This window comes from Apostichopus japonicus, chromosome 2 (assembly GCF_037975245.1).
Source record: "Apostichopus japonicus isolate 1M-3 chromosome 2, ASM3797524v1, whole genome shotgun sequence".
NCBI lineage: Eukaryota > Metazoa > Echinodermata > Holothuroidea > Aspidochirotida > Stichopodidae > Apostichopus > Apostichopus japonicus.
This window is the reverse complement of record NC_092562.1, coordinates 25,189,383-25,211,750: the sequence shown is the minus strand read 5'-3', so window position 1 is coordinate 25,211,750 and position 22,368 is coordinate 25,189,383. Positions and strand designations below refer to the sequence as shown.

The window sequence follows — 22,368 nt, the reverse complement described above, 5'->3', positions numbered from 1 at the left end:
ACATCACGGAAAATCCACGATCTTGCGGAGAATATACTTACATAATTGTAATAAATTATTCCATCAGAGAATATGAGCAGCAATCGACAGCTAGGCAGTGAGTCTTTTCGTCACGTGCATCGTCCAAGTAGCGCACAGGTACTATTTTCTACCGGGACTTTCCCGATACAGCCGACGTTTACCAGCTTTGAAAAAGTCAATGCACTGCGCAGGGAAATCATTGTTCGTCTCTGAAAAGCAATATTTTGGATGCTACGACTGTCGCGGGGTAACGTAAACAAATCCTTCAAGTAAACAAAATCGTCCATAGTTTACAAACTGAAAGCAATTAAAATGGAATACCTAAAACTAACAGTATTATTCTAGAAGATATGTCGACTTTTTGTTCGTAAAATTGTTGCAACAACTCTGGAAAAAAAACATGTTTGCTCAATTTACCCAAAAGAAATATTTAACCCCTAATACAGGGCTCGAGACATACTGCAATGGTTTTGTTGCAACTCGATGTCCGCTCCTGTTTCATACTGTACCATTTTACTTGACATTGATGTTAACACTTTTCTTGGCAATCTGCCAACAGGAAATTCCACTATTAGTTTATTTTGCTAGTATTGCCTCAAAGAAGTTATGGCCAGTAGACTAAACGCTTTACGGTCACCGTGGCACAACCTTTGTAGCCTGGGCTCTGTGATTCATGACTTTCCGGAATAGTTTAGTATGTCAACAGCCAATATCATAATATTTTATGCCCACATGTACCAGCTACTAACAAACAGCTGTACTGCAAGTTTGGATACAATCTGATGTAAGGTTGTAGAGTAATTGCAATTTTTAAATTTTGACCAATTCCCCCCCCCCCCCTCAAAAATGGGCCCAATAATCTTTAGCGCCTACATGGTCCCAAAAATAGTTGGCGCAAACAAAGTGGCTCAAACATATAGTTGTCCTCTAAAAATGAGTCCCCAAACATTTGGGCCAAAAACATATTGGGCCCAACAGATTCGCCCCCAAAATTTTGCAATGTAAAACTTTTTACCATTGTCACCATAACATCATTAATATTCATAGGGTCATGGCCAAAAAGCACCCAATTTGGACATTCTGTCTATACTGTAGTATCATGTCCCACGTCAGAGCACTCGTAATGTCAGAATGAGCAGTATAAATATCATGTTTCTATCAGATCGAGGTTAGGAACTGTTTGTACTGTCAATAGCAGTGCTTTGAGAGCATGATGTTGGAGTATAGTTTAGAAAGGTATTGGTTCCGACTAGTTCCGACACGTTTACCAGTTATGACAACTTCAATGGTCAGGAACCAATCATCTGGTGGAAAATATTGTCTGCCAGCAGAATGTCCCTTTCATTTCTTGGAAATTCAGTCAAAGTTAAGTAACTGTCCCTATTTTATTTTCCTTCAGTAACGTCACAGCAGGGAGTTGCCATCTAAATAGCTCCTCCCTTGTCACTCTGGGACTAACAGAGTGTCAAAGAACCTACCAGAGAAGACCAGATTCTTGACTTGGTCATGACTGATCTAGATGCTACTTGTAGTATATACGCAAGACTTGGACCGTCGGACCACAACCCCGTCTTTGTAAAGCTGAATGTGCCACTCTAAAGAGACAAACCATGTAAGCGCAAAGTTTGGCAGTATGGAAAGGCTGATTGCTGGGGAACGAGAGGCTTCCTTGCATATGCAGACTGGTCTCTTGTCGTTCGATCTACTGACCGAGAGGAAGCCTGCACTTCAACGCCACCACCATCATCAGTGATGCTACGGAGATTTAGATAACAGGGTAGCTTGTATCCAAGAAGATTGGTGACAAGGTATGGTTTGACGACCACTGCATACAAACAGGAACCAGGAAACGCCGCTTATTCAGGAACCTAAACACGAACAACACCAGGGTAAACAAGGATAAATTCACAGCAGCTGGAAAGGAGTACAATCATGCTGACATACATGTGTTGGAGGTTCAGCACCAAGTCTACACCTCAGCGAGAGAGAAGGCCGAACAATTTTATGGATTTCTCTTGTAGTGCCTCGCAGCCTATATTAGCTCTTGACTTATGTCCATCTTCATGGGCTATTGTTCACTCTAGCTTTTATGATAAGAAATAAATTGAACAAAAAAGGTTTATGGAGAAAGTTGAGCACTTGTCTGCCTTCTTTTTTGACCGACCCCAAACTTCAAGAGAGAAGGAAGTATCGTGATCGAACACGTCATGAATATGACGTGTTTGAAAGATGTAGTAAGGCACAGGACCATCGGTTGAAGATGAAATACGAGAACGCAATACTTGGTAAACACCAATTAAGACGTTGACAAGTAGGATAGGTGCAATGTAACGTAGACAGGTAGCGTTTTAAGCATATATGATGATGATGATTTAAAAAACCCTATACCGAAGAGAGCAGAATTGTGGTACTCTAATCAGTAATCGTACTGGAGTCTAGGTGTTTTTTAGTTCAGGAAAGTTAACTTTATGCTCTCGTACTTATACGGCTTTGTAATTGTACTCAGGGCCTTGTACTCATCCTGGTACTCGGGACATTTTGCCAAGGTACTAGTATGAGTACAAGTACTCAACATGTTGCTCTATAATCAAATGATCCATGTAATTAATATCAAATAATATTGTAGCAACTAAAGGAGTCTTGTTCTAGGAAGGATAAATTTGTATAGCATGCATTTTTGTATTCAATTATCTTTGCATATGCGAAGAAGTGAACCTAATCGATGTAAAAGGTGTTGGTATATCAATAAACTGAGTGGAATGGCTCCATGATATTATGAATGTTCACATCTCAATAGATTTACCGCAGGTACTTATCCAAGCGTTATACTTATTCCAGCAGTAAAATAGCTAATTTCAGTGGCGTCCACAGGATTTCAAAATGGTAGGGGAGGGGGGTTCATAAATACCGACTGATGTAGGCAGGGACATGGACCATTATGGATAGAAGCTCAGACTATAAAGTAGGTCTGCATCCTAGATTGGTAAAGTGACCGCACTGGATTATGGTGTGAGTTAATTAAAATCTATGTCTGTATATAATGAATATATATATATATCTATATCTATATATATATATATATATCTATATCTATATATAGATATATATATATATCTATTTATCTATATATATATATATATATATATATATATATAATGTTCATCAAATTAATTTGATGCAGACGAAGAAATACATCCTGATTGGCAGAGAGTTGCTTTCATTACATAATTGAATTTAGGCAAACCACAGAATCATCTCCAAACGTCGCGGCAAAATGGATCCTCTGTGCATCCTGCGTCATAAATTGCAGTGTTTGGATGTTTTACAACAAAACCTTTGAACATTTCGATCATATTTTTTGAATTTGTCAACAAATGTAACAATTTTTTAAACAACCAAAAGCGTACATTTCCCACATATTTTAGATATAGCTGATGTTTTTTTTTTAAAGAAACTTCGGTTATTCTTCCGGACCAGACAGGTACAGTATAGATCACATGTGGTACAATATTAGTATTGAAAATAATTCTCTTTTACATTTTGGTTAATGAAAGCACCATAAGTCAAACGAGATTCAATACAATATACATTGGATAATAGCTGTGAGACATGGCAATAATAGTCAAACTGTCATCGATGTATAGTCCCAAGTACTCAGATTTAGAGGGTCTAGCCACCTCAGATACCCCAATAATAGTACGTTGCGTTTTTTTTGTTATAGAATGTGACCTTTGATCTGAGTATTAAGTAGGTAAAATTTGAAAACTTTAGTAAATTCAAAGATCTCTTTGGAAAATGTACATGATTATTTCTTGTTCAGAGTAAAATTCATCCTTTGAAACTCATTGCTTTAATATCACTCTGTAACACAGAAATTGTTTCCTCGTCCATTGAAACAGGCATCTTGATGATTAGATTCGTTTCGACCAACTTCTCGACTATATCCTCTGTGCTTTTTCGTCCACTTTCGGTAAATTCAAACCGAGCGTATTTTTCTTCTTCTGTGAGATATTTGCGACTTGCCGTCAGAGCATCCTGGGAGTCCAAATCTCCACGCCACATTGCAAGACCTTCATCCTTGGGCCAATAGACGTGAACGTGCTGCGATGTGGTACGTGTGAAGACGTTCATCGAGTGTGTCCAATGATTTCCTTTACCACACTGAAACAAGCTGTATGGATCAATGACAATAATGAGAGCATTCTCGCAACCCATGAATGTATACTGATCGAACACCCGTAATTCAATGTCAGCCGGACTATCACATTTGTCGTCAGAGGCCCGTGAGTCCCCAGCAAACAAACTAACAATGTTGATATTAAGTCTTATTTTCAACGAGGCACATGCCTTTCTTAATAAGCCAATTAATGGTTTTGTAAGTTTTGAACCTAGGATAGTGCTAATTAAAATAGTACATTTCGATGAATGAAGTGGTTCATCTTTACCAACTAATTCACATTTCGTCATCACATTTTGAATAGTGACGGAAAATCTTTGTTCGATGCATTTACACCTTAGTATATCGTCAAAATTAATTTTCCTTTTCGCATGTTGGCAAATGCATTTCGGGACCTCAAAGAAAAGCGGTTTTGGACCAGGAATAACATGACCACAGGAAATGGCATCCAAGTCAGGGCATTCGTTCTCTTGCATACACCGAACAAGGTTGAAGACATTCTTTGGAATACGCATGCTCCTATTCAGCCGCGCATCATCATAACCTTTTTTGATCAACCTATCGATCACAGCTTCATACTTCAGATGAAGTGGTTGTGTTGGTTTTGACGAATGAGGGGCTATAGCCAACCACATATAACTGTTAGGAAAATTTGTGACGAATTCTCCAAATACAGACTCGCATTTCTCCAAAAAACACGACGGAACTTCATCGAAGAAAAAATGAACGTCCTGTTTTGCTGTGTTGATCTTTGACGATAAAATTCCGCAAAATAGCTCAGGAGTAACCAATGTTCCTACTTCATCTCTTACCAAATTATTCGAACGAAAGTAATCGCTGATCAGGTCGCTGAAATTGAACACAATTTTGTCTTGTTTCTCAGGGGGCAAAGTAATTATTCCCTTAAGGTGATGTACAACTTCAAACTTCGTCTTGTGATAGCAGTGTCCATCATTGCCGATGCTGGCCAGGGATATTATCATCGGTTGAGATGTATTGTTCGCGTCTTCCAAAATTCTCAACACTTTAGCCAACAAAACCAGGCTTTTACCAGTTCCAAATTCACCGCGAATTATTGCTAATTTTTTGTCAGCGTGAACTATCTGATGTTGGTCTGGTGTTAAGATTGCATAGAGTTTTCTTTTGCAATTAACGTAGTATTTTGGATTAACGATCTCATCAGTGTCTATGATCATCTGTCGTTCCGTGGGTATTGGTACTTTTGAAATTAAACCGACAAATCTGGCACATAGGGTTTGATAGTCTTCTTCCGAAATCTTTGTAAGTTCTCTGTTGTTTGGGTTAATAATATTGGATATCCAAACATCAAACTTAGAAAAGGGTTCCATATCACACTTACAGAGTATGAATCGGCAGTGATACTTGCAAACACCCAACGCCTCCAGGTTGCCGGAGTTCAAATTCGGCACGGCGATAGCGGTGTGCATCGGAAGATTGAAAATGAACGACAAATCTCTTGTGGCTTCACCAAAGCGAAGAAGATCTTTGTTAGATTGCTCCCAAGCTTCTTTTAATTTACTACTCTTGTTACTATCCCCGCTGATTGTATCTACTCCCTTAACTTGGCAGAGAAGGATAAATTCATCGCATAGGACTAAAACGTCGAAATCCCCATTCGTACTTACAAAACCTGCAGGACAATGAACGTTTTGGTCTGGAATCCTCAAATCCGTAAATATCATCATTGTCTTCTCTTTTTCTTTACCCCACTTCTCAAAGCAACTTGCTATGTTCTCGTTAGCGATGTTACCTTTTCTTTGACTTAGAATTGGTGAGTTTTTGTTGTCAATATCTTCGTCGGGGATGTGAGAAAGCTGGCGATTTCCAAAATCTTTTTTTGGAACTTTTGCTTCTTTTTTGCTCTTGTTATAACCAACAGGTATGCGATAAGTAGTTTCACCTGGAAAATATTCTTTCAAATAATATTCGGACCCTTCCTTGAACGATATTATAGAGGCATTATTGCTAAGCTTTATTTGAATGCCATCAAAACGCAAAGGCGAGGAAGAAAACTTCGAATGATGCCGAGCGGCTTCGGTCAACGGACAAAATACAGTATCCTGTAGAAGCAAATGCAAATAAATTTATACTTAGTTGGTCTTAACATTTTTAAGAATCACATGATAGGACAGTGGCCGGTAGACTTCGGTGAATGTTTAATGACGATGGTGTATTGTTACATGTAACCAATTTAAGATTGCAATTTACATTAAAGGAGCCAAAGTTAAACTATCAACTATATTTAATAAATGCCAATGCTACTGAACTAGAGAAGGAAAGTAGTAGGGCAGGGTGGAGGAACTGGGAGGTAACCATAGCAGCAGCAGCAGCAGCACAGAACAGGACGGATTTGGCAGACAGCGTTATGGCCTTATGCGAATACTGGCGCGGAAAACTGACAACCGTAACCTTTTAACCCTTTAACCTTGTTTCCTTTCAAGGTATTCGCGATTATTTCACTGGCAAAACTTTTTTTTGAACAAGCTGCTATAGTACTGATCTCTTAAACTGTTTTCTCTCTCTCTTTTTTTCTTATACAAAAGCACTTTAATTATATATGCCATTTAGTATCGACATAACTTGGTTCTCATCGTGTGAATTTAAACATTAAGATATCGCAAACGCCAAACGATATCGATCTGAGCTTGTTTGGAGAGGTATTCGAGATATGCTTTCAATCACACAATGAAAGGAGATGCTCGTTTAAAGGTCACTTTAACCAATGCTTGGTTTTTTATTCATTAAACTGCAATATGAATATATCAGAACATGTTAAACATCATTAGAAAGTAATTGACGTCATAATGATGACGTAAAGTTCCACTTATTTCCAATACTAAGTTATATTTATATTCACCGTATATTCCTTTCTTAGATGAGCCATCCCAGAAGTAACTTCTCTTACAGCAACCTGAAAATAATAAATATTTATGTATGCACTGTTACTTGTATACATATAAATATATATTGTACTGTGGTGGTTCTCTTTCTTGAATCAACGCCTTCTTACAACTTTTACAATTATTAATCCTGGTCACTAGTAACTTGCCACAACACACACCCAAGTGTGCACAATTCAAACAGTCACGCCCGGTGTACTACAGTGCACCAGATTTACCTGTCCACTGGGATTACCTTCAAACCGGCGTCGCAAATGTATTTAAAACTTACTGGGGAATGCCATATCTATAGCCGCGCCTAGAGGTGTGAAATAGTTTAACTAAAAAAGCCTAGCCCAAGCGATTCTTTGGTTTGGGTGAACGATGACTTTCCCTTTGGAGTGGGGGATGCACATTTCTATTGCTGCACCGGGACCAGGTTGCTCCTTGCTATGTCACTGATTACACGAATCTATTAAGGCATAAACTCGAATGGCGCAATGTATACGATATGTAATTGATTTACCATTTTCTCCTTTTGGATCTCCTCCAAGTTTTCTTTGAACTCGTCTTCATCGAGCTCATCATCACTCTCATCTAAAAAGACGATCATAAAAATAGAATAAAACTAAGAAAGTATATATACTTCTGACTGCCGTTGTGACTTACTTGAACCTCAGTTCCATACGAGCGTATTGAATGGACTCGAATGTAGTGAACTACCTTTTGTTGAATCTTTCATTGAAACTCATCGACCATTGCTAGGGTTACCATACCTCCGAATATCCTTGGAAACATCCTCGTTCTTCTTCCTATCTTACATATTGGCGTCCGGGTGGATTAACAAAATTGTCGGCATTTGTAGTTTGTACAAAATTTACGAAAACTTTCTCGGGATAATTTTGCTACATGTAGCTATTCTAATTTGTGCACAGAAAGTAACAGTAGTTCAATTGGTCTGATCTTTCAAGGCAAGTTGCCATTTAACTTCAAATCTATCATCACTTTTTTTCTTTTTTTGCGCCATCAATTTTCACACAAAGGTGAAAGGCGAACGTTCGCTTACCCCCCCCCTTCTCACCCCACCACACCCCACCCTCTCGCCAAGTCGCAAAAATTCTTCTTGGTTAATTACGTGCAGTCTATCCGTAGACTGATCACCCGGAATAACGCATCCCGTACAAACTCCTCCCTGTTTTTATCGAAAGGATTGCATGATACAAGATATTTCAAGCTCATTAAAAACTCCTTGAAGTATTCTGTTACACATATTACCTGTGCATGTTTGGTTTCATGGCGCCCCTATGCGCCAACACAAAAGGCAGTAGAAGATTTTCTCTGCCTTAGGTGTTTCACTGGGAGGCTAAAACTGGAAAAGTTGAGTTTCCATTTACCAGATTAAGGCGTTAGATGCAAGTTTCATAAGCAATGGATCATGATATTACTTTGGGTAGCGTCGAAATGATATAAACACAAATGAAAAGTACACATGAGGTATACGCCTTCATAATACTTATTGTTTAAAAGTTGATTGTCTATCAATAAGTATCATTTGAAGTATTTCTTTCATCCACAAAACAATGGAGCAATTGTTGCTTCTGAAATCCTTTTCATCAACCGCCAGTTTTGGTGAACTGACATGGCTGACATTACGATGTACTGATTATTTCTATAACGCTATGTGTTATGATCTTGTATGTTTGATATGGATTATAAATCTACTACTCACCTCTGTCTTCGTGTTCGGATTCCTGCTATATACGAAATAGAACAAGAAATGACAAAGACATATCAGTACGTGTCTGTCGCCGATAGTATAGGAGAATGAGAGAGGTGTTTTATTACCACTTTGAGTCATCTATGTTAAAGCTTCTTTCTCGACTCCATAAGGTTGAATATGGCATTAACAAATACAAACAGAAACTTGTTTATAAAAGAAATAATTATCAAAAACGATTCATCTAAAGGTCTACTTGTGCATGCTGTGACACTTCCCGGGAAATTTTTTACAATCACGCACACTCCGAACAAAGAATTTGGTTATATAAGCCGCGCCCACAATTAACAGCTGACGCCGTTATATCGGTCCTATCTAGTTCCGCGAATTTGAAAAGCTGCAGTATATGACTGCAGATCATATACAACTCTTTAATCCCACCAATACCAGGGGCGGATGAAGGATTTGTGACAGGAGGGTCTGACTGGTCCAGCCGCTCCTGAACGTAAGACTATCTAAGCGGAGCGCCACCGTCGGTTGGCAAGGATCGTACGATAACATATTTGGCTTTACAAACCCCCCAGATGGCCGGAAACGGCACTTCCCGAGTATTCTAAGCTGCATGTACCTAGCCTGAAAATATGGTTCTCATGTCTGCAATTTCTCAATTGTTGAGAAAAAACAATCTATGAAATATGGTAATACATATCAGATGAGTTGAGATGATACAAAAATCATAATGCCTTTAGCCCCCAATCTCCCTCCCGTTCCTTCATCACTGTTTGATGCAGGGCCGGATCCAGGATTCTGGAAGGGTGGGGGGTTTGCTCATGTATAATTCGAAAATTGAGATTGTTAGGCATTTTTGGCACGTGTAGCACGCGTGCACACTATAGTTCGTTTGACAGAAAGACACACCTGGCTGACTTGTAGGGATAACCGCCCTTCTGACGTCCTACATGTTTAAAATTGGCGTTTAATTTAATAATTTTTTCTCTCTCTCTTTTTTCACTCTAATTTATCTCTCTCTTTTTTTGGCTAAAAGCAAGGGGGTTCGGACCCCCGAACCCCCCCCCCCCCCCCTCCCTCTGGATCCGCGCCTGATGCAACCAATGTAACACAGAGACACGGCACGAAACTTGATTGTTATCGAGTGAAAAAAAAACACAGCAAATTTATATCGATCGATTTGGTTCACTTGATAGTTGTACGTTAACCCAACTAAATTGTTAGTTAGAAGGAATGTTAATTATGTTCATCATAATTTTCTTACAATAATGTATCATACCTGACTACGACGCCGGACTGCCTCCCATAAATGATTTAATTCCACGTAATATTTCTTGATGGCATTGTCTCTGATGACAAGCTTTGCTTGCAGATCCTTGACTGCAAAAAAAAAAAAAAAATAGTTGACGCAAAACTTGCCGCTGGTCATAGATTCGTTCGTAAAGGTTCCCAAATTCATGTGGCACTTTGCCGTTTCATGATTGCCCGACGTGCACAGATAAATGCGCATTTTGCTCTGGAACATGTTATTCTGTGAACTTAAAAAACACTTTTGTTCCAGGCAAAGCATTTACCGATTTGTTAACAAGGAGTGTAGAAAAGAATTCAAAGGTGGCACCGTGTACTTTGTAATATGGGAAACGTAATTACGTGCTCTCCTGCATGTGAGCAAACGGTATATGAGCGTATTGTATACAGTGCCACGTGTGACTTCATGTGTCTTATACATAAGTCAATCGGTATAACGAAAACCAAATATCGCTCAACTGCTTTTAAAATACCGATATTGTCAGGAATATGGACTTTTCCACAACTACAATACAACAACAACAAAAAAACAATAAAATCGCGATCATCCATATGAAAATTTCGTAGACCATGTACATAGGCATGCGGTTTATGACATATATCTTATTCTGTCGTCGGATGCATGTTTCGATTACTTGGGACCTAGGTCTGAATCAGGGCACAGATCTGGGAATTGTTACCCTTTTTTAAACTTAGATATATATATATATATATATATATATATACGGTTATATATATATATACGGTTATATATATATATACGGTTATATATATATATATATATATATATATATATATATATATATATATATTACGTGGCAAAACCCCCACGAAGAAAGAATTGGCGGAATTAATGCAACTCATCTTGACCAACAATAATCTGGTATTTGGCAACAAACACTACCTCCAAATTCATGGCACCGCAATGGGTACCAAAATGGCACCGTCTTTTGCCAACATCTTTATGGGAAACTTCGAGAAAGAATTTTTATCTCGACAAAACTTGAAACCACACACGTGGTTACGTTACATTGACGATATCTTTATGATATGGACCCATGGTGAAGCAAATCTAAAACTCTTCATTGATGACATAAACTCGTTTCATCACACTATCAAACTCACTGCTGATTTTTCTGGACTTGGCGTTCACTTTCTGGACACCACCGTGACCCTACAAAATGGTTCACTCAAAACAAACTTGTTCAATAAACCCACGAACAAGCACAACTACCTCTTACCAAGCAGTTGCCATCCACGTCACAGTACCAGAAATATTCCGTACAGTCAAGCGTTGCGCATTCGACGCATTTGCTCCTCTGAAGTCGATTTTGATTCACGCACTAAAGAACTGTCACAACACCTTCTAAACAGACAGTATTTTCGGGGTACTATTGAAAATGCCATCAAAAAGGCTAAAAGCAAACCCCGTACCGAAACATTGACGTACAAAACTCGTCAAACCAGTTCCAAAAGGGTACCATTGGTTACTGAATTCCACCCTGGTCTCCCACCACTGGCTAATATCATTCAGAAGAATTTTCACCTACTTCAAGGCACCGAACGCCTGAAATCAGTATTCCCAGAATTACCTGTCATCGCTTTTAAAAGACCCAGCAACCTACGGGATATCTTAGTTCGGGCATCCTTTCGGGATGACACCCCATTAGGGGAAAGCATAACAGAAACTACAGGATCATCGCCCTGTACACAAAATTGCAAAACGTGCTTACTTGTCGATTCGACCGGGGCCTTTCAGAGCAACCAAACCAAACGCACGTTCCAAATTCGGCACAAAATTAACTGCCTATCCAAAAATGTCATTTACCTCATCTACTCAATATTTGTAACTTACAATACATTGGAGAGTCAAAAAACACTCTAAGAATGAGAATGACACAACATAGATCGGCGATCAAAACAAAAAAGATCTACCAACCTGTTGCAAATCACTTCAATCTCCAAAATCATTCAATTGAGAATTTGCGTGTTATTGCCACTGACCAGAACGATTCTTGGACAGATAAATCTAGGAAAGCGAAAGAAAATTTCTGGGAACTAAACCTAAAGACCACGGCACCATTCGGTTTAAACATCAGAAACGATTTGCCGTCCCAGATAAACCAAAACAATTCCTTTACAATTACGACGGAATCGGATTAAAATAATCCGACGCGGATTAAAATAATCCGAATTTCTAAAACTTCTGCTCAATTCAGCAGAAATCAGTAAGTCGCTTTGCCCTTACAACCATGCCGACATCTCCTCTATAAAAGAGTTTCAATTCCTGCTACTCCTTGTCACTTTCGGTGATCATGCACTGAAGAAGAGCTAGTTTTGCTCGAAAGCTCTGCAAAAACCAAACATTGGCTGTTTTACTTCCAATCACTTACCTAATTCAATTATTGTATCTCACTCGAGATCCAGCCTTTCTCTAAATGCAGCATAGTTGTTTAACAGTTTTTCCGTTCTTCCTATATATATATATATATATATATATATATATATATATATATATATATATATATATATATATATATATATATATATATATATATATATATATATATATATATATATATATATATATATATATATATATATATATATATATATATCTAACTCTCTCTCTCTCTCTATATATATATATATATATTGTATTTATATATTGTTATATATCTTAGAATCATGTTTGATCTCTAGAGTAAGGCAAATATGTCACCAAAACAGAACTAGTATTGTTCGATAAATGTGACAAACGCCTACAATGGAATTACGACCTTCCTTATCGGTTTCGAACCTCTGGACATACAATCAGCGTCCATAGCCTAGTGGTTAGGGTGTCTGCATATAAAGCGGAAGACCTGGGTTCGAATCAGGCTGGAAGTTTTTTTTCACTGTTCTTGATTTTCCAACTCATTACGTTTTCAATTATACATATATCCGTTTTCCTTTGTCGTTTACCTCCATTATCATTAACATAAAGTATGTTTAGGAATCACAAATGACTTTGAGTTGGTAGCATCATGTTTGATCTCTAGAGTAAGGAAAAATGTCACCAAAATAGAACAAGTATTGTTCGATACAGGGGACAAACGCCTACAGTGAAATAACGACCTTCCTTTACGTATACGTTTCATATAATAAGATTATAACTCGACAATAACACATCCCTTGGCAATGTTGTTTATAAACTAATTAAGTTTCACTTTAATGAGGAAATGAAGAGAAAATCAGATGGTCAATATGTTTTGTAAATGTTCGCCAGAATTACTTCCTTTAGCGTATGGGACAACTATTGTATGGAAAAGGGTCTGGAATAGAGAGTAGTACAATGTACTGTACTGTATATATTCCGTGTTGTACTTGGTGGTAGATTTATATGTGTTGTATGTATGTATATTAGATCCTACTACAAGCAGAAACTCGCAAGGAAGCCTAATTGGCTTATCAAAGCCGCAAGCTGACCGAAGTCAGTCTCTCACATTCATATTTAACGTCCATGATTATGAATTGTTAATTGTCAACAACTCTGTAACTGGACGACATACATTAATCTGGGAGTGACTCGAACCGGGGACCTTATGATTGAAAGGCACCGGTGTTAACCACTGAGCAAACACTCCATGCGTTGTGTTGATACAATGTTTTTCAGGATCTCTATACTGTATATAATACTTGGTTGATTTACATGTGGTGATGCAATCAATTTATTGCAGGATCTCTTCTATGTTTATAATCTTTGGTAGATTTATATGTGTTGATGCAATGTATTGCAGGTTCTCTATGCTCTATATAATACTTTGTTGATTTATAATTGTTGATACAATGTATTGCAAGATCTCTATACTGTTTATAATCTTTGGTAGATTTATATGTGTTGATGCAATGTATTGCAGGTTCTCTATACTGTATATAATCTTCGGTAGATTTATATGTGTTGATGCAATGTATTGCAGGTTCTCTATGCTCTATATAATACTTGTTTGATTTATATGTGTTGATACAATGTATTGCAGGTTCTCTATACTGTTTATAATCTTTGGTAGATTTATATGTGTTGATGCAATGTATTGCAGGTTCTCTATGCTCTATATAATACTTGGTTGATTTATAATTGTTGATACAAATGTATTGCAGGATCTCTATACTGCATATATCTTTGGTAGATTTATATGTGTTGATGCAATGTATTGCAGCAGTGGCGTAGGAAGGTACTTTTGAGTGGGGGGGGGGGGGCTGAAGACTGATGGCCGGCGTGGGGGAGGGGTCTAAGGGGAGGGGGTGTCCCCCTCCCCTTTGGATTTTTTTTGCATTTCCAGGTGGCCTCAGATGCAATTTGGTGCAATATAGCACACTTCAACGCCCACTCCATTTTGTAAACTTAATTTTGTATTTTCACCTGGCCTTAGATGCAATTTGGTGCTCCAAATGAGATTTTTTTTTCTCATTTAGAAATGAAAAAGGGGTTTTCTGACTTGCGAACCGGGGGGCGGAATGATACTTCCGCCCCTCCACATTTTTCACTGGGGGGCTGGCGCCCCCCCCCCAGCCCCCCCGGTTCCTACGCCCTTGTATTGCAGGTTCTCTATGCTCTATATAATACTTGGTTGATTTATAATTGTTGATACAATGTATTGCAGGATCTCTATACTGTATATAATCTTTGGTAGATTTATAGTGTTGATACAATGTATTGCAGGTTCTCTATGCTCTATATAATACTTGGTTGATTTATATGTGTTGATACAATGTATTGCAGGTTCTCTATGCTCTATATAATACTTGGTTGATTTATATGTGTTGATACAATGTATTATAAGGTGTCTATACTCTGTATGGTTACATCTTTATGTTCAATACCAAATAATTTTTGGACCCATACATTTTTTTGACCAACAATTTTTGGACCATTTTTTTCGGACCAACATGTTTTCGGACCAAATTTTTCGGCCCAAAATTATTTAGGACCAACATTTTTTGGGACCAAATTTTTGTGGACCATGTTTTCGGACCAATTTTTTTGCGGACCAAAATCGTTCTCCGACAAGAAAAAATTCAAACCCAAAATTTGGTGTGTTCAAAGAAATTGAGTCCCCCAAAAAAATTAGGTCCAAAGAAATGTGGGTCCAAAAGAAGTGTGGGTTCAAAAAATTGAGTCCCCCAAAAAAATGTGGTCCGAAAAAATGTTGCTCAATAAAAATTATGAGTCCAAGAATTATTTGGTATTGTCGGAACATAGCGACGTCGGAACATAGAGACGTCGGGACATAGGGTTGTCACCAAATAATTGCATGGTTGATGTACATTGTGTTTATACAATGTATTGCAGGATTTCTATACTCTGTCCAATACAATGTATTGAATTGGGTGTCTTTACCTCATAAGTCTATATAATACTTTAAGATTATATAGTATACGAGCGTACATATATGCTAAGCTTCATAGGTATAACGTACGTTTGTCCCATACAGCTATAGTCAGATTGTGAACCATTCCGAGGTACCGTACGCTTTCCTTCACTGATTTCATAACTATAGTTTGCCATGCATTCTCACTCTGACGTGAAACTGCTGACAACAGCAATTTAAATAAAGAAAAACGAAAATAATCTAGCGTATCTATTTTTGTACTTTGTCATAATATAACAAAATTAAATTGATGTGTGTGCTTGTAGCACCATAAACCACAACTGTTCATAGTTATAAAACCATTTGTAAGAAGTCATTAACCGACTGTGTAAAACTTGTGTAACAGTTGTAAGGTTTCCACGTGTACAGGGCATAGAAAGGTCGCCTGTGTGACAGTGGCGGAGCGTCCATACAGTCAGGGGGCGAATGCCCCCCCCCCCCTGACGGACTCAAATGGACTGCTGGCGCCCTTTTCAGCTCTTTACCACTTTTTACTTATTCGCGATTATTGACTTTTTTATTGCGCTCTCATCTACATATTGATATTTGTCACATTTTGTTGGTGTAATTTGGCGATGACACCTATTTATTCTTCGTTTATCTGCAAATAAGCCAGGCGATCTAGGGAGTATCTTTACTCAAAAATTTCTGTACGCTACGCGCCAACCAGTGGTGGCGCTCCGCTTAGATAGTGTCGAAAGCGCCCCTACATGCCATTCTCGCCCCTCCTGACCAATACCCCTAGCTTCGCCACTGCTGTGTGACAGTTCCTAGCTGGGAGAGGGAGAACTTAGTCGGACTCGGCAGAGTGTAGTCTTGTAGTCTACTGCCAGACTTAAGGAGAGCAGGTGGGGGAAGGAGTCGGGTCAGTTGGGGTTAGAGGGGGTCAGGGAAAGGTTGCTATACAACCCACGGGCGAATTTATTTTCCAAACACGTTTGCAATTCCGACGTTTCAGCCAATCAGATTGCTCGTGACGTCAGCATCAATATTAATGACCATCTCTTGGAAGTTGGAAGACATACAGCGAATCAGAACAATGATAACGTCCACGGGTCTTAAAATGTGAAAACATGAATGAGATTGTTGACGTTACTGAAACATGGTGCTTATAAACTGAGCAGATTATAATTTTTGTTGTTGATTGATCTGTGACACTTATAGTTAACTCTAGTGACGGGGTTTCCTTCCAAACGTCCTAACTTTACTTTTTCACATGTTTAACCTTACTTATGAAACTTACGCTAATTCCATTGGGTTCGTGGTTATGTTATCCAAGATTCGTGAGCCGTTCAATTGAAATCGGAATTCGTTTCGTGAAATGGATACACTAACATCAACGTCACGACGTGAGTTCACGAGTCTTGAATGAATATACGCAAAACATGACAGCAGCAATAGTTGGAATCGTTACAACAATTGCGCGACTCGATTCTGACTCTAGTTAGTCTGAATTTTCCTGTCTAAATCTGGAAAAAATGGTGCGCGAATAATGAAGGCTTATTTTACACAACTTTTCTGTTGAAATATATGCATCTCCATTGGGGTATAAATCACATAGAGATGAAGCTATTGAATAAACACCGTACATATAGGACTGGTATATCTTCGTTGCAACGAATGGATTTTGGTAATCACAAAGTGAAGGTTTCTATGGTGATGACGTAAGTTTTCCGACCAATCATGAGCGACTATTTACACATAATTGCAACCTGTTTGGGAACAAAATTCGCCCCCCCCCCGGGGGACCGTCTTTCAATATGGGAAATATTTTTACACATGAACGATCTGCCACACCATATGAAAAGAATGCAAAACAGAAATATTCTGCTATTGTCAACAAGAACAAAGAGGTTTACGCAGTTTAAGCAATACGAAACAGGAACTTACACAAATAGGATATATCGCTCTGTGCAATATTAGGACTAGTGCTTAGTACACTGACCAGTTTTAACGCTTCTGTAAAATTCATAACAAGCACAAATGGCATATAGAATATTCGTCAAACCGTAAACAAAATCAAATAAGGAATGGGAATGAAACCGAATTACGCAGATCAATTCCAGCAGTAATGACAGACAAAGATGTTCAACAAAGTTTTGATGACTTTTGAGTTACAACAGTGGCGTAGGAAGGTACTTTTGAGTGGGGGGCTGAAGACTGATGGCCAGCCTGGGGAGGGGTCTAAGGGGAGGGGGTGTCCCCCTCCCCTTTGGAATTTTTTGCATTTCCAGGTGGCCTCAGATTCAATTTGGTGCAATATGGCACACTTCAACACCCACTCCATTTTGTAAACTTAATTTTGTATTTTCACCTGGCCTTAGATGCAATTTGGTGCTCCAAATGAGATTTTTTTTCTCATTTGGAAATGAAAAAGGGGTTTTCTGACTTGCGAACCGGGGGCGGAATGATACTTCCGCCCCTCCATATTTTTCACAGCCCCCCCGGTTCCTACGCCCTTGAGTTACAACGACTCACATACTTTTGTATCTTACACTAAATAAGCCAAATAGGCAACATAGCAAACTCTATTTGATGGCAGGGGTCTATACCTCTTTAGCACTGCAGCGAACAAATGAAAGAGCCTTCTGTTGCCGTATTTGGATACGAACCTGAAGGATCGTACGTAGGTATGCCAATATAATTAGACACACCATGTGAAAGTCACCCAGAGGAGAGGACGGCTGAGTTAGGACCAGTGCACTTGCTTGAGGTTAACATGAATATTTCCGTTGTTTTCTGCACGACACATTATAGTTTAATTTCTTCATATGGCATCAAGTGAACTAATTGAAATTTGCCTTACCTTTCCATGCGACTGCTTCTTGCGTATTCAAGTTTGACTTGAGTATTTCACAACACTGAGATACGTTTGATACACCTGAATAAGGCTGAGCCATTATATTTCTTTCCGGTACAGCAATCTACAATAATATCGGAATATATCTTAGACGCTCACCACCCAATCCAAGCTTATATACAAGTAGTATTGTAGTATTGTAAGTATTGTAGGTCACACACAGTTGCGGCGAAAGGTAGGCAACTTAACATAATGAAGTTCCATATTCGCAGAAGCATCGCGACATAAATGAAGACACTTTCGTTTCTGCTACTTTCAGAACGGATAGACATATCATGGTGTATGCTTGGTACGTGACAGGTGATCTCATATGGTAAATATGAAAGGCGATCATGCGCTAGGTTGTTGAAAAATCGTTACGCACTGTAGCTAAGACCGTACTACATTTTTCTGGGAACTAGGCGAAAAAGAGTACCGATGAAGTTCCTATTCCCGAAATTACTGTACTACTCTGCGTGTATATGACTACTGTTCCCACTCCTCTGTTACATTCCGTGTGTTTTGCGGAGTGTTAAAAATAGAGGGAGACATTCATCATTAAAGAACAGCGGCAATTTCCCGATGTAGGATGGTATAGTTATTGTATAGTGCGCGTGCGCGCTACAATATCGGCATTACTGGCCAAGTGAAGGATACCTACATTACTGACTGTTGAAACTAGTCATATAGTCTCTGTACATTTGCAGTTTCAGAGGCTAGCTACATAGCGAACTTATTATGAGCCTGTCACGGTGCTCACAATCGCCCTCTCTTTCTAGGTACCTATATACATGCCTATACTCCGGGGTGTGTTGTCCGCTCAAAAAATAACACCATGAACAACCGAAAATTTCTTCCTAATACTGCAAGCACTCCACGCACACTACAATACAGCGTATTTGCAGGCAAATGCAGTTCTAGTTCTCATTTCGGAATTTACAAAACAGACTCGAAAGAATCTACATAGGTGTACGATGTCATTTAATATTTATGTAGTATATTTTATTTATTCTGCTCAAATATAAAGAAATAGGTAAACACTCGTTTTGCTTATGGCCTATACATTTAATCTTTCCATAACAATAAGATTTAGCCACTGGTGTTCATGTTTAGGCGTTGTTTAATTTGAGATTTCTCGACTGCACTTGTGATCGGCTCTTTGGAGCAATGAACTAATTAATATCGACTGCCCCCCCCCCGCCCTCATCCCTAGAGATTCTACCCATGTTCATGTTTCAGATAAAGTGAACGTACCCAGATAATCAATACTGTCTTTCAAATTGTTTTAGACATCTATATAACAGTTAAGATGATTTTATTCATGTGTGCAAGATTTAAGAATACTCTGTTTTGGGTTAAAGTTTCAATGTTATTACTCGTGGTAACGGCCCTAACTAACACCCGGATGTTAAAAAGCTTAGTCTTTCTTAATTTAAGTATAATCAAAGAAATGTCAGATGCGATTTTTGTTTAAATATATTCATGACTGACATTCTCAGATGTGTACGGAAGCGTAGAAGGGACATTGCATTGACGCGTTACCAACTTGACAAAACGACAATTATCTGCAAGTTGACGATTTGACGAGATGGTAACGTGACAAAATTCAGAAAATTGACGTTTTGACGAGATACCGGATCTCGTCAAAACGTCAATTTTCTGAATTTTGTCGTTTTGTCGAGATGGTAGTAAGTGTGCAACTCGTCAATTTGCAGAAAATTGCTGCATTGACGAGATCCGTTATCTCGTCAAAACGTCAATTTTCTGAATTTTGTCACGTTACCATCTCGACAACTCGTCAATTTGCAGAAAATTGTCGTTTTGTCAAGTTGGTAACTCGTCAATGCAATGTACCTTCTACGCTTCCGTAGATGCGAGTCCACCCCTGGCCCCTCCGCTTTACGTCAATGCGCTCGCGGTGTGCGCTACACAGTTTCATCCGTGTTAATCCATTAATGCCCCCCCCCGCCCCCAAAACTGACGCCTCTGATCTGGTGCAAAATATCCGCCCCCCCCCCCCTGACTGTATGGACGCTCCGCCACTGCTTGACCCATGTAATTAATATCAAATAATATAGTACCGGTAGCGATTTGCGGAGTCAGGCTTATATTCTAGAAATGATGATATTGTATAGCATGCACAGCTTTGTATTCAAGCGTCTTCAAAATTAATTGCATGCTTGTCTAAGCACATGTACACCAATGTAAAAGGTGTTGGTATAGTGGAACTGCAAGTTAGTGACAGTAGGCGTATATTCACTTCCCAACGGCCCTCACAACAGTTCAAGCCAACCGAAGTCCCTGCATAGCTAACATCGGTGATGTGCACAGGATGATTTTACGGATAGGTAGGTCCGGGGTGGGGGGATTCAAAATCCCTCCCTCCCTCGACTGATTTAGGTAGGGACATGAACCTTTGTGAATAAACGCTCAGGCTATGAAGTAGGTCCATATAGATCTAAACGTATGGTTATGCTAAAAACATGCTCTTTAAGTTTGTGTGGAGTTTGTGAGGTTGAGGACGTGTGATGTACACCAATGAATATGATTTGTCTAATTCTGATATATTCAAAGTCACACTTGATGCAGTTCTCTGCAATCGCTCCCGTACTCAACTAGTATTTTTTTCAGTACTCGTTCTCGGCGTGCTCCATGGTTTTTCACTGATACTCTCGCTCGGAACCTTTCACTGGTATTTGGTTAGCCGCAGTGGACAAACGTGCATGTGAAATTTACTCCAACCTATGTCTGTATATTAATTCGAATATAACTGACTATCAAATTAATTGTATGCGTCATGATTAGCCCAGAACTACTGCCACATTAAATTGAGTTACGGCAAACCACAGAACCATCTCAAAACTGGATCCTCAGTTCATTCTGCGTCATAAATTGTAGTAATTGAATGTTTTCCAACGAAACCTTTTAAACTTTTTGATCATATTTGTTTAATTTGTCAAAAAAATGTAATTATTTTGAAATAACAAAAGAACACTTTTTTCATTATAGAAAAATTGACCAGATGCCAGGCGCGGCGGAACGGAAAAATTATTGGGGGTGGGGGGGGGGCTAATGTGTAGAGACTATCTAAGCGGAGCGCCACCATCGGTTGGCGCGGAGCGTACAAGAAAATTTTGGGTTTTTTCAAACCCCCAGATGGCCGGAAACGGCACTTTCCGAGTGTTTTATGCTGCGAATACCCAGCCCTAAAATATGGGTCTCAAGCCTGCAATTTCTCAGATTGCACGTAAAAGTCTGTAAAAACATTGTAATTTGTATATTCGATGGTTTTTTAAGAGAGTAGCTATTACTCGTAGTGTACTCGCAAAGATGTTTTTGAGTGTAGTAAGGGCAGTGGCGGAGCTAGAATATTGGTCAGGGAGGGCAAGAATGGTCTGTAGGGGCGCTTTCGACACTATCTAAGCGGAGCGCCACCACAGGTTGGCGCGGAGCGTACAGAAAATTTTTGAGTAAAGATACTTCCTAGATTGCAGGAAATGACCCTTTCCGGGCCTTGCTAATTTGCAGATAAACGGAGAATAAATAGCTGGTGTCGTCGCCATTTTGTCGGAGAATTAAACCAACAGAATATGACAAATGTCAATAGGTATATGAGAGCGCAATAAAATAGTCAAAAATCGCGAATAAGTAAAAAGTAGCGAAAAGCTGAAAAGGGCGCCAGCAGTCCATTTGAGTCCGTCAGGGGGGGGGGGGGCATCCGCCACCTGACTGTATATGGACGCTCCGCCACTAAGTAAGGGGATGTTGGAGAACTGGCTGAAATGAGGCAAGTCATTGGCCTAAGACGAAGTTGTGTTACGCTTACCGGTACTCACACTCACTGCTTCCACTTTTCACTGCTTCCCAACCGCGTGAAGACGCGGTTGGGGTGACAATGTGGTCTATAGCCAGGGGACGGGCCGAGGGTCCCCCAGCAATTACTAAAATTATTACACCTATAGAGTATACGTGTGCATCGGACAGAT

General features: G+C 39.1%; 1 protein-coding gene across 2 annotated transcripts; it reads right to left on the bottom strand.

Annotated features, from left to right (window-relative positions):
* Window positions 1–3,159: 3,159 nt before the first annotated feature.
* LOC139983601 (uncharacterized) lies at window positions 3,160–18,854 on the bottom strand. Of its 2 annotated transcripts, none has more exons than XM_071997259.1 (6): window positions 18,350–18,854; window positions 10,104–10,204; window positions 8,828–8,852; window positions 7,625–7,695; window positions 7,077–7,130; window positions 3,160–6,279 (listed from the first exon to the last, which is right to left on the bottom strand). In XM_071997259.1, the coding sequence occupies exons 1-6, from the start codon at window positions 18,441–18,443 to the stop codon at window positions 3,850–3,852; spliced, it is 2,775 nt and encodes a 924-aa protein (XP_071853360.1). In that variant the 5' UTR covers window positions 18,444–18,854; the 3' UTR covers window positions 3,160–3,849. The 2 variants fall into 2 exon arrangements, with proteins under 2 accessions (XP_071853360.1, XP_071853366.1); XM_071997265.1 differs by having other exon boundaries at window positions 8,828–8,849.
* Between the last annotated feature and the right edge of the window lie 3,514 nt (window positions 18,855–22,368).

What these genes read in the sequence shown, in the direction of transcription:
- LOC139983601 (XM_071997259.1), bottom strand. Translation starts at nt 18,443, where the DNA reads ATGGCTCAGCCTTATTCAGGTGTATCAAACGTATCTCAGTGTTGTGAA. An exon ending in CAGTCCGGCGTCGTAGTCAG is followed by an intron (nt 8,853 to 10,103) that starts GTATGATACATT and finishes TTTCGTATATAG; the next exon opens with CAGGAATCCGAACACGAAGA. An exon ending in AGATCCAAAAGGAGAAAATG is followed by an intron (nt 7,131 to 7,624) that starts GTAAATCAATTA and finishes TATTATTTTCAG; the next exon opens with GTTGCTGTAAGAGAAGTTAC.